The sequence below is a fragment of the Artemia sp. Qi Xiang Cuo genome, chromosome 12 (genome assembly GCF_049724085.1).
Source record: "Artemia sp. Qi Xiang Cuo chromosome 12, ASM4972408v1, whole genome shotgun sequence".
In the NCBI taxonomy this organism is placed as follows: Eukaryota; Metazoa; Arthropoda; class Branchiopoda; order Anostraca; family Artemiidae; genus Artemia; species Artemia sp. Qi Xiang Cuo.
In genome coordinates, this window is record NC_142805.1 from 66,783,844 (window position 1) to 66,803,723 (window position 19,880).

The 19,880-nt window shown below is 34.7% G+C and overlaps 1 protein-coding gene across 1 annotated transcript in view; it reads right to left on the minus strand.

The window, feature by feature from the left end:
- Window positions 1–1,747: 1,747 nt before the first annotated feature.
- Window positions 1,748–19,880, minus strand: part of LOC148946421 (vacuole membrane protein 1-like) — a 31,587-nt gene continuing 13,454 nt past the window's right edge. The window contains exons 5-6 of the mRNA XM_089097691.1: window positions 11,379–11,657; window positions 1,748–5,481 (exon numbers count right to left, since the gene is read on the minus strand). Coding sequence (XP_088953817.1) covers window positions 5,329–5,481; window positions 11,379–11,657 — 432 coding nt within the window. The 3' untranslated portion in view covers window positions 1,748–5,328. The remainder of the gene's footprint in view (window positions 5,482–11,378; window positions 11,658–19,880) is intronic.

The following is a 19,880-nucleotide window of genomic DNA, read 5'->3' on the forward strand; positions in this document are numbered from 1 at the left end:
CTTCATACACGTAATAATGTATGTTTGTTTTAAAGTTTTAATTTTGCTCCTTATTTTCAGTTGAAAAAACTTTCTTTTTATTTTATTTTATAAGGAAATAATATTTCAAGGGAGTGTCCCTTTGACTTTATAAGGTTTTTATGCATTGGCTTAGTAGGCCTATGGTTTAGACATGGTGCTCAAGTATGTAGACTTGTTTCTCATTGATGACCAATCATCGATCCTTTTAAATAAACTTGCTGCTACTACTAAATGACGTATCTGGCACTTTCACACTTTTGAGATGATGGCCGAAACTCGTTTACTAACCTGTTCTCAAAGTTAGAACCAGCAGGGCGTAATCTACGTTGCTCTACTTACCCTAATTTGAGGTCAGCTTAGTAAAAATTTTCGGCAATTTTCTCAAAATTGTGAAAATGACAGATACGTCCTTTAGCAGAAACAGCGACGATACTTAGCTTACTTAAGTTTCAACGACAATTTGATGTAATTGAAGGTAAACTTTTTCCACCAGACGATCATTGCCTTGAAGTCAAGGCTTTATGAGTTATCAGACTTGTCTGAAGATACGGTTTTGGAAATCTTTGACAGATAAAATAAAAATATGCTGCCTTAAAGTTGTCTTTCTCATATAGTTTTATATTACCAGTCATTTAAAAGCTCAATTGACGATTACAATATTTTCAATGGTTTCACATTGGCTAAGTAGGTCTATCAATTTGAGTTGCGAAATGCCCGTAAGTACGTAGTTTCTGATTGGTAGATTATTTTCAGCTGACCAATCAAAATCGTTTTACCAGGTACGTCCAGAAAATCCACGACGTTGCGTCAATTTTGGTTATTCCTGGACATGTCTTTAATCCATTGGAGACATTGTAGATAGCCTTAAGTCGCGTTGCGAATTAAAATGGATACACTAACTGAAGTTTGGCCACGAAACTTCACGAGATGGGTCGTGAGCTATGATCCGTTTTCGTATGCAAAAAATACCAAACCGTAGTTGCATTTGTGAAGTTACGGGGTCAATGCGATGAACGATTCAACAGTTAGGAGATAAGTTCAAATCTCCTGATGGGTTCAAAATCTCGAATCTCCGATGGGTTCCAAGAATGAATTGGTGGAGCGTGTTTAGTTAGTTATGATAGAAAGTCATATGAAGGAGATTCACCCTGGCGTTACTATGAATACACCTTTCTCAAATTTTTCGTTTTCTTCATGAAATTACCTCTAGAAAACTTAATGTTTTATAGAACTTCAGCAAAGACAAGGTAAAATAAGCTGAAAACACATGGTTGTAATAACAGGCGGGGTCTGATCTAGGGTGTGGTTAGGGACACGTGTCCCCCCTCCCCTGGTAGGTCAAAAGCTGCATTAATTGCAGGCATGGAAGGCCAAAAATACCAATGGGAAACCCGAAGTTTCGTTATTACCCACCAAACATTTATTCTGTAACCGCCCTTGGTCCCAGGAGACTACTTTCTCGCGGATGAATACATATGCCAGTTCAATGCCACCAAATTATTTGGTGGCCCCATAATTCAGTGCCACATAATAGGATTAATTCCTATTAAACCACAATCTTCTTCACCGTCATCACCAGTTACACATATTAATAATTAATTCATTTGAACAGAGATAAACTTTGCGATTAGAATATTAAGTCAAATTCAAAGAAAATAAAATTATATTCAGATTATTTGCCATGAAATGTTAACTGTTATTACAATTATTTTACAATTCCTGGTATGATGAACAAATGAGGGGAGGGGACTTACCAAAACTAAACTGATGGAAGCACTGCACTCCTTTATGGCGAATTGTTAATTTAAAACAAAATCAACACAACGATTTTCGGCCCATTCTAATATACAAATTCTCAAATTAATTTTTATTACATTGAAAAAAGAGAAATTCGGAATCTGATATTAACAGACAACTTAGGCCCCCGTTAGTGATACGTTTTCGGCACACTACTCAATGTAGCCTACATATGTCTCTCTTCCCTAGACGTTTCGGGGCAATTGCCCTTTAGACTTTTTTACCTCCCCCTTCCCCTAGATTTAGAAAAATACACTTTTCGGTATTTTATTGAAGAAGGAGAAAACATAACAAAGTTGCACACCCCTCCCCGCTACATTTTGAAAAATACATGGTATATCTATGCACAATGTAACCTACTCAAGACAGATAAAATCTATACATATTTACTACAAAACAGGGATTTTCTCAACAAAATAATTAAAAAAGAAACAACAAATAAACAAAAACAACATATAAATTAAGACTAAATGGCAGCTTATACTTGGTCAACTAGGGTGGGGTTGGATAAAATAAATAATGTCATAAAACAAACAACAACAATCGGTCTGTCAGTGAGGGGGAGTAACCATCTTATATAATTCATTACCCGTCAAAGCAGCTTTTTTCTCATAAAAAATAATACTAACAATAATTACAACATTAAAACTAATTAGATGATAATATTTATAAATAAAATATTAGATACTCTTCGCAGTCAGGGACAATAATTATACTGTATATAAGAACTTGTAGAAAAAAGGAGAAAAAATCAGAATATTTTCCCGGGAATGGGTTGAAATCCCAATGCTTGGTTGTAACTTTGAGGAGGGGAGTCCCAAAAATAACTAATAAAAACGACAGTAATGAATAGAAACATCATCCAGTATATCGTTGAAAGAATCAGACCATTCATTCGTTTACCAGAGAGAATTGGGGAGGAATGTGGGAGAAGAGGAACAGGGGGAGTCGGAGAGGGAGAATGTGAACAAGGAGTAACCAGGAAGAATGGGGAGATATGTAGATATGGAACTATTAGGGCTAATTATAGTGTAGCATCTGGTATTGATGTATCTATAGATATGTCTGATATTTGATACATCTAATTTTCAATACAATAGGATTAAAGTTGAAATTTCATGGCAATTGATAATTAATCGGTATTTTTTACTTTCCAGAATTAGTTAAATCAAAACCCAATGATTAAAGAAGGGCTAGGATAGGTTGGAAAATCCTGTTAGGTTAAGCAGATTAGTTGGCTTTAAGACAGTAGGCTTACTGCGGATAGATTTCTGCAAGCTTTAGCTTCCTCTGCATTTTCAAGTACCCGAAAAGACAAGTGTGTAGCAGTTTGGTTCAAGCAAATGCTAGATAACATAGGTAATTCTTCTTTTTGGCACCAGCGCCAGTTTCAGTTCCCAGAAGTTTGCCATATTCTTTGTCAATAATTTTCAGTTTCTTCATTAATTCAAGCAAACCCGAACAATTTTATTATTTTAAAAAGAAATTCAGAGATATACAGATCAATTTGAATTACTATGATAGTAATTTTTAAGTTTATTCATTTTTAGATTACACACTGAACTTCAATTAGGTCCGATGGTGCCAATTTACAAAATGTATTTACAATTTACAATGTATTTTTTTAAACCCATGGGGGAGATTTTGTTGTATTTTGATTTTATTAAATAAATATACCAACAAATGGGCGCTTCTTAAATTCTAGAAGGGGAGGGAACAATTCAGGGACAGGGTCCCCCTGCCTTCCCCAGTTAGCGCCTTTAGTTTGGTCTATTTACAATATGTAAAGATAAAATGATTACGCGGAAGCCTGGTAACTGAAAAAAGGCTCTGTAGAAAAGAACTATGAAGAATGTCGAAGAAAAACAAACAATGAATTTTCTTTTTCATAATTATTGGCTAGCTCCTTGGGGTAGAACCCAAAGAAAAAAATTGCTGAAAATATAAAAATTGAATATTTTACCCAAACGAGAATCAAATTTTAAGAAACATATTTCCTTAAAAATATCTCTTGGCTTTTTCATATTTACAATCGCGCTATTTTAACATTTTTTTTCTAATAACATCATCAGCAACTCTAGCATCACCAAAGGCAAAATATTTATTATAATTATTAATAGGTATTTCAACCTATTTATGGTTTACTGGAAATTTCAACCTCTTTCTTCTTATCAAATTAGTCTCAGTTCTAAAAACACCGCTCAATGGACCAGATCCCATTTGTGATGTCCACCTCAACCCACCCCAGATGAATCTCAAAGACATTCATTTTATTTTTATTTCTTTAAATGTATTAGCTACACGGAATTATGTAAGTGTGATGCCTGACTTCCTATTAATTTAGTCTCAGTTCTAAAAACCCATTCTAAGGACCAGATCCCGTTTATGATGTCCATCTCAACCCACCTCAGAAGAGCCTTTAAGAGAGGCACTTTTTTATGTATTAGCCACACAGAATTATATAAATGTTATGCCTGACTCGGTCCCGTTCGTACTGAGTTGGCGCGGAATTTGTTTATTTAAGCCCTGGCTATACTGAACTTATTTACTACTACTATTTACTTCCTACTACTACTTTTTCGTACTGAAGAACAAAAAGAATAAACTTATATAGATTATATTATATACTTCTATAGACTTACATAAACTTAGATTCACTAATTCTCATTAGCAGGCTTTAGGATGCGATTCCATTTTTTTTCTAGTGCGAAGGGATGTTATGTTTTCAATAAGAGAAATTATTTTAAAAGTAACTCCTAGCATCCATTACCAAAATCCGGGTCCAAAATATTGAAATTTATAAATTAGCCAGTAATTAAAAAGCACCCCAATAGTTTGCACCCATAAATGCAGTAATAAGCAAGATAAGCACCCCAGACAAAACATAAATGAACATACAGGCTACAACACCCTACACTTTACACTTGTCCAGCAGATACCTCCGAATCATACAGAGATAATAACAAGACCTCGGATATGATTATATTTGTTATTGAATGAATAAATGAAGGGTTGACATGTGATAGATTACTTTATAGATAATTGAGTGACTCTATTATTAGTTGATATTTTCATAAGCGAAAAAGAATTGTAACCTTGAAAAAGTGAAAAAGAAACCTTGTTTTTTTCCACGTGCTCTAAACTACCCACAACCCGGATTCAGTTTCTTGAATAGTCACATACAGTAATAAAAATAGCGGATTTATTGATTAGGCATGTTGTAAATATTGTGTTTGTTTTATTCATTAATAAAGAAAAACAAAATAAGCCCAAAATTGTTGAAGCACATTTCTAACCATTTGTCGATGGAATGAAAGGGTTTTAAAAATAAAAAGATTGAAATACCACCACAATTTGCACGTGGTTCTAGTTGCACATATCAGATCTAAAACACCCTTGTTTAAAGCTGGACAATCCTTGACTACAAGAATTCAACAACTAGATTGTCACACCAACACATAACACAAAAACACTAGCACGTATCGAAGGCCCAATTCTAATTTATATTGCCTAGATTTTTTGTTTTCTAGATCTTCGTTTGTTCTTCTTTGAATGAATTGTTTTATCATATGATTGAGCAAGGGAATTTATAATCGACACCAGAAAATACAAGATCATTGCTATGAAGAGGCCTTCAAACGCCATCCCCAACGCTGACTTTTGCTGAAAAGAAAAGAAAATAATATAATTAAAAACAATTAAATCAGTGACGTTCAAAAAGTCAGTTTATATAAAAAATAAAAAAATGAGCTTTAGAAAAGTGAAAAAAGCTGCCTCAGCACTTGAACAGTGCCTGATTAAAAAAAAAAAAAATCCAAATTTACCGTTAATTGGGAATAAAATCCTATTAGCAATTTTTTTCTACATTTAAACCTGATAAATGTTACCCTTACAACCTTGCATATTTAAATAGCCGCATTTAGCCACATTTCTCGTATCATATCGTGTTATTTTAATTATTTATAAAAGCACTGAACACAAACATTTAGTCACTTTCACAGACCGTCTTCAACAGGATTTGATGGCAAATCTAGTTCCTCTCCTTCAGACTCAAATTTAGGTGACTGTGCCTGTTCCGAAACCCCCAAACAAAAGTTCTAGATACGGCCGTAAGGATTATATATCAGTTTCTACCTTCGCCCCCCCCCCTCGTCTCTCCCTTAGAACCAATTATTTATTTCTCTGAAGATTATTTTAAAGAACTGCTGAAACGTAAGGGCCGTTAAAATAGAATAAGAATTTCCGAAAGACACTGTAGTCAGTAACAACTCGTAGGTAGCAATTAGTTGAAAACAAGACTAAGTCTTAGAAAAGGGAGCTGGAATTTTCGATTTCCAATTGACTGAGCTCACTCCAAAGTTCATTCGACCACCCCTTCCACATGAAGTGCCTTTGGGAAAAAATAAATGAACAAATATTAATACATTGAACCCTTATGGGTCTTTGCAATAGGCAATGCTATACGATTGCCTCAGACTTAAACATGAGGATAGAAATTTCAATTTCCCTTTTAATGAAAATCCGGAATTATTCAGGGGGAAAATGGGGGGGGGGGGTGATTTCCTATGGTGGAGGGAGAATTCCCCGCAGGGGGTATTTTCTTGGGGAGAGGGGATAGGCGCCGGCTCCCGTGGGAACAACGGCCTGAATACAAGATTTCTTTGAGATATGAAGTTCAAAACAAAGCGAGGATATTGATACTGCTTTGGCCCTCGACATCGTTGATCCTCGATTATTTAGTTCTGTTTGATGAGGCAACTGAAGAAAATCTGAGGCTTCTCACATCTGGAGCAAATAACTTCCCAAATTCTTTTAGAAAGGCAATTGAAATTAAAAAATACATCAACAGAGACCTTGCATTAAATACAGATACTGGAGATATTCCTATAAACCCAATTTACAATAACTGAAAATTAAAGGAATCAAATAACAGTTTTCTTCTGTTTAAAGTAGGATCATCTGACCACACTTTTAATGAAAATTAGGTCAGTAAACAAGCTGAGTCAATCACTAAGCAGAAAATGTTTCCCCAATCTAATTGGTGAATAGTCTTTTATTTATTTTTGCTTGTTTTCTTTGATTCAGTTTTTCTCCTACTCTGTTAAGAGTTCCTTCAAAAGGTTAGTTTTCCTTCTTTTTTTTTTAGCAATGAAGACGGCTGGGCGGAAGTTCCTGACGAAATATCTGCTTCTGTCATTTTTGCTTCTTTTCTGTCCACTGGCTGACATTACCCTCATTTGAACTTTTTTTTTCTTGTTCGTCATATGTCAATCCTGCTTGTAGCCTTTTCTGCCTTTAACAGCTCAAAGAATTAATATAATTTCATTCTAGCTGATATTTCACCATTTTAAAATTATAATTACCTGTTCTGATAATACATTTTATCGTTCTGATAACACGATACTGAAGTCAGACAGACGGCCTTTTGAACCAGGGGGGACTGCTATACACAAAACAAACTCATACCCAAACATGTTTCTGTCAGCCTCTTTGCGCTTTTGAATTGTGAAAATTGCAAGGCGCCGTAAAATATGTCGGTAAAATAGGTAAACTACGTAAAAAAGGTTAATTACGTAAAATTACGGGAGTCAGTAAAATTAAGACAAAATACGTAAAATACCCAGTTTTACCGTGACCTGTTTTACTAGTTACAACACTACATTTGTTTTATCTGTATTTTCCAATTTGCTTTCTTGAGATTTTGGTATTCGTTCTGCAACTTCTATACCAGCACAGATATTCTCCTCTGTTTTAATAGGCATGCTTTCCTCGATATTTTTTTTTGTTTAAGTAAGTTTCGTTTTTTTCTTGTTTATTATTATAAAAAAGTTTTTTCTTACTAAGTCCAGTGTCTTAAGTAAAGATTTATCCCTATTTCAAAGTTTGTATTTCATTCTAGATTTGGTAATCATTGTCTTTCTGATGGCAAATAAAATAGATAATAGAAAATAGAATAGAAAACAGATAATAGAAAATAGATAATAGAAAATAGAAAAGATAATAGAAATAGATAATAGAAATTTTCTAAAGCCAAGCTCTCTTTTTGGTTACCATTTTAAGTTCTTATAGATGTTGGCGCTTAATACACTACTTTAATATGCTAGAATGGATAGAAACAGTTTTTGGAACGAGATTTTTTTTTTTACCAACCTATATATTAAAGACTCAAACCGAAAATTTTTGCCAAATTGAACAAAAAGTTTTGACACCCACGCTTCTGAATCGAAAATAACGCCGGCAACACTTCACCTCTGCCCCCAAAGCAATAGGAGCTTTTACTTCTCATCAAGTTTAACTGTTATCCAACATCTACTTCTTGTACATCCAGTAATGATAATATTTTAGGGCCCCCCTTTCCCTGCCCTCAGCAGAACGATTCAGACCGAACTTCGAAAAGTCTCAACTAGAATTTGTTAATTTAAAAAAAGTTAATTGGTTATCCATTATTCTGTTAATGCTGGGCAAAGTTTAATTAATTGAATTACTCTGGTGTTGTTTAATTTTGTGTTTTTGTTCTTACACCTGTTTAGTTACATGTTTTAGTGTTTGCTACCGGTTTTAGTATAATTTTGTTTGTACACGGTTTAAAACCTCTGAAATACAATATTGTTATCATAATACAAAACAATTAGTTGACGTAGAAAAATTAAGTTGTGTTTAAGTCATGAAGTCCGTACTATTTGTACCATTAATCGATGGTAACACTAAATCTTCGCCAATATTATAAGGCTTTCCTGATCTGGCAATCCTTAAGCTAATGAGATCAGAGAAATATACAGCTTTTTCATTAATATTAACGATATGGGAAACAAAATTTTGTAATGATGTAACATTCAAACAATTTATGTTGAAAAAAAGTCTACTGGCTTGTTCTTACAGTTGGAATGCTTTGTTTCTATACGACGCGTCAACTTACTTAGGCGCATGCTTTCGTTCGCTAAGATTTCGTAGAAATGACGCATTGAGGAAGCGGATCTATCGTATTATGATTCCAAGGGAATCCTAGTTTTAGATATGCAGGGTTATATTTTCTCACAACTTTCCGTTGTTTGGTTTAACACGAACTCGTTGAAGGAGCTTGGACTTCTTTCACTTCTTTCACTTCTTTCACATACGGGATCAAAATATATTTTAGCACTTTGTCCAGAATCAACCGGTGTCGGCGACGGTGTTTTTGTTAACCCTTTCAACCACTTTTCCATTACTACCTTTAAGGGTTAATAATTATTTTTGTATAGATTACAATGACGCGCGCTGTCCAACATAAGACAATGGGAACTGAATTAGGCAAAACAATATACATCCGACTCGCTCGGGGCGTTTCAGGCACACGTCATGTGTTTCGTTTGCTGCGCCATATTATTCTATTATTTTATGACGAAATTTTCTTTAACTTAAGTATATTTAAACTTGATTAATTATAAATAGCTGAATGGAATATCAAATTTATCACTTCCTATTTTCTTTTTATTCGTGTCTTATACAGTGGCAAATCACCCATTAAGGCCCGAAGCCACTCAACATTCGCTCGCGACCTACCGGTGGGTCGCGACCCATGGTTTGGGAAAATTCTGCTCTATAGTAAAACGTAAACGGAGATTTGCAATACCTACCATTGTAGAAAATGAGTTAACAGTTAAAGTGCGTCTCGATTCGCCAGATTATGTACAGCTGCAACTCCAATCTACAAATTGGGTTTCAATAGAGACTTCCTTACCGATTCCGTATTGACAGTATACAAAGTTTGGAAGAATAGTAAGATAAGTCGGCGAACCAAGATTAGAATACTGAAAGATTCAGTGATGAGAGTGGCTAAGTATTGTTCTAGAATGTCGGTGCTTCGGAAGACGGAAGAGGATTTGCTAGATGTTTTTCAGAGAAATTACCTAAGGAATATTTTGGGCACCCGTCTGACTGACCGCATATCTAACAATAAGCAGTGCGATTCAATTCCGCTTTCTAGGGCTATAATAAGATAAAGGTTGAGATGATTAGGACACGTTCTGCGGATGAAAGATAACATATTTCCAAAGATTGTCCTTGTCAACCAACCACCTAAAGCCAAACAAATACCAGATCGTCATCGAACGGGCTTTGGAGGATGACGAAGTAAAGATTCAAGTAAAATGGCAACTTTAGTAATCAATCAATCAGTCAGTTAATCAATTTATTGATATTAATAAAAAAAAAATTACAAATTTAAAATTTATACACGCCCAAGATTCTCAGCTTGTAAAGGTCCAACAAAAAAAATAAGACACTATTATAAAGCAAATATAAAAAAAAACAGAAAAAAACATACTTAAAAAAAAAAAAAGTAAGTAAGTAAGTAATTTTATTTGTAACCCACAATATAAAATAAACACAGAGTACAACAATAAAAAATAAAATAATAATATCAGCGAGGAAATGATAAGGAAACACACAACAGAAATGACTTAAAATATCCAAAGAATCACTAACCTGGAAAAAAATAATTGAGGGGTTCACTGGCACGTATCTTCCTAGGAGTATTGGTCCTCAGATCCTTAGCGATGTTGTCAAACAGCACTAGAGGGTCGACAAGTCCAAAATGAGAAATAATCTTGTGATTTCTGTACCACCTTGGCAAATATAGCAGGAATTTACAATATTTAAAATAGCCCCTCCTTAGCTGAAGACTGTCTTTTTTGCGCATTAGAGGCTGCAAACCAGAAAGAAAAAGAATTGCAGGAGAACAAAAACTATGGTAAAGTTTACATAAGCCTCGGCGGCTGTACCTCCCTCTATTAGGCGAGATTTTACCATTTGAGAATCGAATGCACTGCAGATCACTAGCAACAAGAGACGAGCATGTAGTCGAAAGTGTATCAGGAAAAGTAATTTCTAGCCATTTCAACTTTGAGACACACTTGAGTAGCATTGTACCCACATGTCAAGAAGGAGCAGGTTTAGAAGTATTAAAACACAGAAACTCGCATTTTGAAGCATTTACAGAAAGCCCAATCATACTCAATGCATTAACCAGAACATTTAGATTCCTTGTGAGGCCTGACCTAGTATGACTAATTAGCAGAACATCATCAGCATAGGCAATGTGACTAACAGCAGTATTTTCTAAAAAACACAGTAGGAGACAGCATTCGCAAAAAGTCCGCAAGCACAGTTTTAAAAATATATGGAGACAGCACACCACCTTGCCTGACTCCTTTCTTTTTGAGAAGGTTTAATGAGGGAGGCTTTGAATATATTGGGATGGAGGAGGAGCATGCGCAGCTGTGTTGGCTTCAGGCAGCTTGATGCCGCGGTGAATTGTTAATAGCATTAGTATACAGATTGGAGATCACACGCTTTCCAGGATTGGCATGTTGATAAAATCTACCAAATGGCAACAGTATTTTACAGTTTACTATTCGCAAACAATAAATTTGGGTATGAGAAAAAAAATTATTTAATTAAAACAAAAATAGCTAAAAATAAATAATAAAAATAAAAATAATTATATGTATTTAATTATAAATAAAATAATTTAATAATTATAAAAATAGTCAAAGAAAAAAAATTAATTTGGGTATACATACCTGAACAGCTTCTCCGGTTGCTCCATGCATTTTGGCTTTCTGTTTGGCCAAAAGTTCTTTGAATGGTTCTTGCATTTTACCTCCAAAATACGGAAAACTTCCAACAAGGGCGACAGCAGTTTCGATAAGCGTTTCACTAAATGCTAATATCACAAACCCTTGTTGAATATGGGTTTTAATAACAGCTTTACCAATTAAAGTGGCGCCGAAAAACGTCCAAAATGGAACAAGGCAGAGTCCGCATGTTATTCCAGCCAAATCAAACAGCGGATTTGGAATCTGTAAAGAAAAATGAAAAGAAAATAAACTTACAAGCCATTGAAAGACTGGGGCTTTTCAAGCTGAAATCCCCCGTGCTGGCATTTAAGGTAGGGGACAAAATATTTTTCTCGAGTTCTAACAAAAATTTTAATGCCATATTTTTTTTCGCCTCTCGTAAAACAAGCCCTTTCGATGGATTTTAGATAAAGACTAAAATAAAAAAAATTACAATAGCGACATTGTAACCCCCCCCCCCTCCTTCATATATAAGAATCCATTAAAAAAGGGCAATGATTTTTCCGATTCCGTCACAAACTCGTATCAAAGGAGAAACATCAACATATATCAATCAGGTGCATGTGAGTATTCTGATAGAAGCTTTGAGATGTGGTTAATAATTGATCATGATCTTAAGCAAAACAGATCAAGATCAAACAGATCTTGCAAATTGATCAAGCAAAACAGATTTTAGAAACAATTTTAACTTTCCTATTCTATAGCCCTGCTTCTGGGCAAGATTGATCCATCAGATATATCATTCTAGCAGACTAAAGGGGCTAAAGTATAAAATTTTTCAATATTGATGCTCTTGTTGTCTCAGTGAAATTCTACAGTATTTGCTAAAAGTTAAATCATATTTTTCTTACATTAGGCCGGAGGGTTTTTCTTCATATCTACGGTTTCAATTGTGTCCACATTTTGTTTTGTCTTAGGGACCTACGGAAGTAATGATGTGATTGATTAATTTTTAAAATTCTCCACGAAACTAATTTTTAGGCCGAAATCTTGATGCAATATAACTGGCTTTCGACATAATAAAGGTGGCGTGCAAATATGCACGCAGGGCCTGTCCTATTTTATACATCGTCGAAATTGGTTGAGATCAGACCAATAGATTTTTTTACGTCCTGCTTTTTAACGTGTACAAATTCACCTTACCGAAAATATATATTCGGCCTAAACAATCTTCTAAAACCACGAATTTTACAGTATTTGGTAGAAGAAATAGAATTAAATCTGTCAAATTAAAGGAAGCTAGCCATATAAATACATATCTTGTACTTGTTTTGTTTTTATTTATAGTTTTTATTCCTTTCTTTGTTTTGTCTCTATCGTTCTAATTCTAGTTTATTTCTTGTGACTTACTTTTCCATTCATATTAGCTGTAAAAAAAGAGAAAAAAGAAAGAAAAGCTTGCCAATTGGCGCAAAAACTAGTTTTCTTTCTCGTATTTCAAATTTGGTATTTGTAATTTGTATTTCAATCTATATAGATGGCTAAAAATAAACGAACATCAGTCGTCATTTTAGAAAGAAACTGATTTCGAAAAATACTCCCCAAAAAATACTTTTACTAAAGAAAAACTTTTGGTGCCAGAAAAGGCAAGAACAAGAGAGATTAAAGACGAAAAAAGACTAAATAATGACAAAAATAACTCGTCTATAGTGATTTCAAATGTGGTTTATTGCAAAAACATAAGTCAATTGTATATTAGTAAATTGTAAAATTGTAGATTAAAATTACTAAATTGTTGGTAAGCCGCTGTTTGCAAAGACAAGATCTGCTTAGGTATCATACATACTGGCAAACCCAAATATGGCAATTAACGTATTGCGAAGTCAATATATGGCGTATAACGTATGGCGAACTCGAATATGGCGCGTATTGTTTGGCTAACCCAACATATAGCGTATAACGTACGGCGAACCTAACATATAACGAAGCCATAAATGGCGTATAACCAATAGCCAACCCAACATATTACGTATAACGTTTGGCGGACTGAAACATATGCAAATCCAATTTTGACATATGGCGAACGATATCAAAAGCTCCTATTCCAACTATTTTTGTCAGTGCGAAAAAAAAAAAAAAAAAAAAAAAAAAAAAAAAACATTTTGGAGATAAATCTTATTAACATACTAGGAACAAATTCAGATAGAAGAAAACAAATTGAATCAATCATCAATAGAACTTTTTTTAAAAGAAGATGGAGCTTAAGTTTTTATTATTCCAAAAGTTTCACGATCTGTATTTTGAAATAACCACAAACCGATCAATATTAATTTAATTTAGCTGTTGTCTTTAAAAGAACCCTTATTTCATCATTATTAAAATGCAGAATATTACCGAAAATTCTGAAAATGTAAAAATTTGAACGGTGTGTTGAAGAGTGCTTGCGACATTCCATAAAAAAAAAAACTAAGTGCCAATTATTCATATTTAACATATTAGCTTACATGCATATAATATAAAAAAACTAATGGTGCGAACGTTACTTGTGAAAATCATTCGAAAACTATAAAAACTCGAATCGAGTGAACATTTTGATGATTTGTACTTGAGATATCCATTATAATAACAAAATATAGTTACTAACATGAACGGTGTGTTGAAGGGTGCTAATGGTAGCCGTTAAACATTTACTAGGTTATAATTGTTATAATTCAAGATATTAACTAAATGGTTAAAATACGTAAAAAATTCAATGGTGCGAACGGTACTTGTGACAGCTTTAAAAAATTGTTACCTTATCTTTACTAGAACTTAAAATATAAAACTTAAACCATGTGGACGGTGAGTTGAATGGTGCATATGATAGCCATTAAAAAAAAATCATTTTATAATTATTAAAACTTAAAATATTACCTATAATTCTTAAAAACTGTGTAACCAGGGCCGCCGATTTGGGAGTAATGAACACCCCTCCCCCCCCTTCCCCCCACGATTTCAAAATGACAATATTTTTGGTATTTTTATAGAAAAATACCATTTTGGTATTTCCATTGAAAATATCAGAACACAACAAAATTACCCCCTCCCAGATTTTGGAAACGAAGGCCCCCTACATTTTCGTGAATTGGCACCCCTCTGTGCAACCATTGATAGTGGTGAGAAAAAAGGCGACAAACCTAAAGTTATCTTAGAAAATTTAATTAGTTACTTTAAGTAACAACTAAAGGTGCCTAAGAGAATATTAATGGACAAACAAAGGAGTAATTTTATTATCATTTTGTAAGGTATTTTTAAAATTAAAACATTTTTATTTAACATTTTGTGAGGTATTTTTATAATTAAAATTTGTCAAACATAGTATTATATTTGCATTCTCATTCCAAATTTGCAAAGGGCCTCTTCAGCGAATTTTCAAAACCGTACGTCAGGTTTAACGCCTTTTAAGACCCGAATTTTCAACCCGTATGTCAGCTTTAGCGCCTTTTAAGACATCTTAAAGGTGAAAGGATGAAATTAAATCTTCAAATAACAAAGTTGTAACCTTTTTTTAACACCTTAAAGACATTTAATTTTAGAGTTGAACCCTATGCGAGATCAGCAACGCTAGTAGATATGCCCCCCCCCTCATATTCTCACCATGGCCAGAAATCGCAAGATATTAAAGGTTTGTCTTTGAAAAATATGGATTTCTTTTTAAAGAATTGTCGTTTGTGTAAAATTTATTTCTGATGCAAATGAGATGTAAGCTTAAACTTTACCCCTCCCCCTAATGTGCAAATATATACCTGAAATGATATGTATAGGGGTGGGGGTAAAATTCATTTTAGGCATCTTAATGCATAATGCTTGAAGCATTAAATTTATCGTTGATCTCTCGCATTAATTAGTGGTGCAATTAATTATTAATTATTTAGTGGTGTAACATTAATATTATAATATAATATATCATTACAATAACATTATTATAATACATCTCATATTATACCATGTATTATACTTATTATAATTTATAATAATTAATGTTGATGACTAGAGGTATAACCAGTGATGATGTTGTCGAAAAGGATTAAAATAATAATTAATCCGGTAAATGATGCTGAACTGGGCTCCAGTCATTGCTTTTAGCAGAAATAAGATTTTTTTTTTTTTGTCAATAGTGTTAATATTAATTCTCGAACCCAATTAAAAATTTGTAAAAAGGGTGGTCCCAAAGCTCAAAGTCCATTGCAAAAAGTAATTTTTTATTCAAAGAGAGGGAGGTGCATTTTGAAAATATACCTCCTGTGTCTATTACAAAACGGACATTATGTATTCAATTATGGAGTGCACTCTATTTGATAACATTATGAAGTACGCTCGTACCTTGGACTTTGGTTGACTATATTATGGCTATTATATTAAAAACTCTAATAAGTATATGCAGTAGAGGGGGGGGGGGGAATTACTTTTTTTCGGTATTTTCATTAAAAAATTGAAAAATTCTGCTCCTTGCGTTGTGACAGTATTTTGAAAATTCAAACAATTTTTCACATAAAAAGAGTTTGCATAAGAAACTATTCTGGGCACGAGTGGAAAGTTTAAAATTTGGTGCCGAAATGGCCAGATTTCTGTCCGCACAGGAATTCTCATCGGATTTAAATCGGCCTTATGACGAACCTTAAGGTACTCTTTCCCATTGTTAGAAAGTGTGCACGTAAACATATGAACGATTTGATATTTGTTATATGAATTGTAGCAACAGAAAGGAGTAGCAGATAGGAATATCAGAGAACCATTTTCACCAAGAAGTGATTCGAATTAAAAAAGAGATTTTTTTTCAATAGTAGTAATTTTAGTTTTGCAACATTAGTTTTGCAAGCTAATGTTGAAGTGAATCAATAAATTAGGCTAGATATTAGTTGGCCTCCCCCAGGCAATTCAGCGTGTCCCCAGGTGGTGATAGGGGAACGTCCTAAAGATATGTTGAGTACCTCCACAGGAGGCACGGACCAAGGGGGAACTTGTCCCTGGGGGTCCATAATAGAAACTGGGGTACCATCGCCCGGGGTCATAAATACAGGCGGAGGAGGAAGAAGGCCCCTCAAATGTACACTCAAAAGGGACCACTGGTTTGTCCACAAGTCCCAGGAATTACAAACCTTCTCCCAGTAATGGGTTAATTTGCATGTTGATGCAGAACACCATTTCGGGAGGATCCTCTATAGGAGGACAACTGCAGCAGGGCGTAAGATCCAGGTCTATGGACAACGGCCTCTGCAAAGGGCTACCTCGACCCTTTCGGGGTACTTGCAAGACTGGGGCCTTGTGGTCTCTTCTATTCCTACTTGAGGAATGGCACCCCTCGAGGAAATTATAGCCTAGTAACAGCATTCGCACGGGATTCAGACTAATGGATAATTCTTCTGGGCTTGGTATGTTTTGACGGGCGTTTTCGGGCTGAAAAACCTCTTCCTAGCAAATTTATCTACTATGGGCTGCCTCCCCATAGTAGCATACTATTTGTAGGCATGAATATATAATGAGTCGAAGGTAATAAGCTTGAGAACGCCTGTGCAGGATTTTGACTATTGTTGATAGAAGAGCATTGCCAAGTGCTGAAAACCATGCTGTGACCAAGATGGGCCCAGGATTGCACAACGCCTCCATTCATGGAGGTCCCAGGGACTTCTTGCTGTCCGGTTCTAAGCCGGCTTAAGCACTTCGGTGTAGACCAGAGAAGATATGTGATCCCCGTCCTGCACTAGTATCCGGCATCATTGCTTTTCCCGAGGCGAAAATAATTTCAACCATTTAAAGAACATGAAAATCGGAACTTGGAATATTACGACGTCAAAAAAAATAACTATCGTATCCACATTTTGACTGACGAACTCAGACGATTTGAATTGGACTTACGAAGAGTTTCAGAAACTCATATCCCAGGGGTAGAAAACATGAAATTAGGTGATATAGAATCTATTTACTCGGGCAGAAATGATGGGATATAGACAGGGAGTAGGGCTCATGATGAATAAGGAAGCTGCTTAATCTTGTTTAGGCTGGGAAGGTATTAATAATAGAATACTAATTGCTCATTTTATGATTAAAAAATTCAGGGTATCGGTTATAGTTATATAGTTACAGGGTATAGTTATAGTAGTATATGCCCCTGTAGAACCGACTGACGGAGATACTAGTGACTCAGATCAATTGTACTTACAGTTACAGGAGCAAATAGACAGGGTCCCAGGTAGAAATATGATGTTTTTACTGGGAGGTTTTAACACCCAGGTTGGTAGAAATAAGGATATATGGTACCCTAGTCTAGGTAAATTTGGTGTAGGAAAAGAAAACAGTATTGGATACAAACTTTGTCAATTTTGTAGGTATAACAATCTTGTTATAACCAATACGGTGTTTGGTCATAAAATGGCTCATAAGTTAACATGGTATTCACGTGATGGTAAGACAGCAAACCTTATCGATTACGTTATTTTAAACCAAAGACTGGCAGGATCAATACAAGATCTATATACTAGGGTATATAGGAGTGCCGTTATTTATGTTAAAAGTAAAGATCACCCTCTAATATTGTCAAGGGTTAGTTTAAAGCTGAAGTTTCAGAGGTACAACTATTTTCCATGAAGTTGTGATCCTAGTAGACTCAAGAATGAAAATTTAAGATAAAATTCCCAGGAACAGTTAACTACTAAGCTTCAGAGTTCATAATTCGACAATGTGAAAGATGGTTGGAATAAATTTAGAAAAATAATTTGTGAAGTTACTGAAGGTGTCTTAGGGAAGAAAGCATGAACTACAGCTAAGAATATTAGTGAAAAAGTTTTATGTTTTATAGAAAGGAGAAAGCTTTTCAAGATACCTTAATGATAGATCATATGAAAACAAAAGGAATGTAAAGAAAGTGGAGAAAACATTAAAATATGAACTAATGAGGTGTGAAGTAGAGGCCATGGATAAAATTGCCGAGGATCTTGAAGATGCAGCTAGACGGCATAATAGTAAAATATTGTACTGGCAAGTTAACAAATTGAGAGGGAGTAGTCAATGCCCAGTAAAAGATAGGAATGGGGCCACAATTAGCGATAAGGAAAGAACTAAAGAGAGACGGGCCGAACATTTTGAGAGTTCGCTTACCCGAGATAGAGTTGCAGGAAGAGATATAGAGGAAAATGAAAAAATTTATGATAACTTGCATGAGAAGGAAGATTACTTTTGTGAGGAGGAATTAGCGACAGTTCTAAAAGGACTAAAAAATAATAAGGCTCCAGGTGCTGATAGGGTGGTAAATGAGTTTCTTAAATATGGTAGCTCTGAGGCTAAAAATAAGTAACTGAAGATTATGAATATGATTTTTGAAAAAGGGGCAGTACCTAGCGATCTTAGAAAAACTCCTACTAAATTCATTTATAAGAAAGGTGATAAAAGTGAGTGTGGTAATTATAGATGCATCTGCCTGGTTTCTGCAGGTGTGCAAGTTACTTAGTATTATGATAATTTTTAGATTGAGGGATGTCGTAGACAAAGTTTTAAGAGAAGAACAGTGCGGTTTTAGAAAAGGTAGAGGATGTCGACCAAATTTTCACTCTTAGGTTAATAATTGAGAAGTGTCTGAGTTTTCAAAAACCTTTTGTCCTTAGTTTTATAGATTATGAGCAAGCGTTCAATTCTGTTGATAGAAGAGCTTTAGTAAAGGTTTTATCCTTGTATGGTATGCCGGACAAATACATTAAAGTGATTAGTGCTATGTACGAGAATAACACTGCTGCGGTTAAAGTAGGAAATGAGGTTAGCAGCTGGTTTTGTATTAAATCAGGAGTTAAGCAGGGTTGTGTTCTATCCCCCTTTATATGGATCATTTCGATGGACTTCGTCTTGAAGAGCATAGGAAAGGCAAAGGGAACCACAGAATCAAATGGAGAGGAAAAAATCTCCTGAACTTAGATTATGCTGACGATTTACGCATCCTAGACGAAAGTTTGAGCAAAATGAATGAAGTTATAAAAGTTTTGCGAGTTCAGGGTGCTAGAATAGGTTTGAAAATTAATGTTAAGAAGACTAGTCACTAAGGCTAGGAATAAGTGAAGATGAAAAGGTGAAGTTGGGTAATGAAAAGATTGATCAGGTGGGCAGGTTCACTTAGCTTGGTAGTTTATTATTAAATATATTTGGAGCAGATAAGATATTTAAAGTAAAATAGGCAAGGCTCATGCTGTTGTTTCATAGTCAAAAAAAGTTTGGAAGAATAGGAAGAAAAGTCTGCAAACCAAGATTAGAATATTAGAAGCTACAGTGATGACAGTGGTCAAATATGGTTCTGAAGCATGGGCGCTCGAAAAGCGGATGAAGATTTGCTAGATGTTTTCCAGAGAAATTGCTTAAGGATTGTTCTGGGTACATCTATCACCTTATATTTGAACTCCTTGAGTCGAAAGATCTACTGAAAGATATATGAGAATATCTAACAAATAAGAGACAACCAAGCCAGTAGCTCTGTAGCCCACAGAA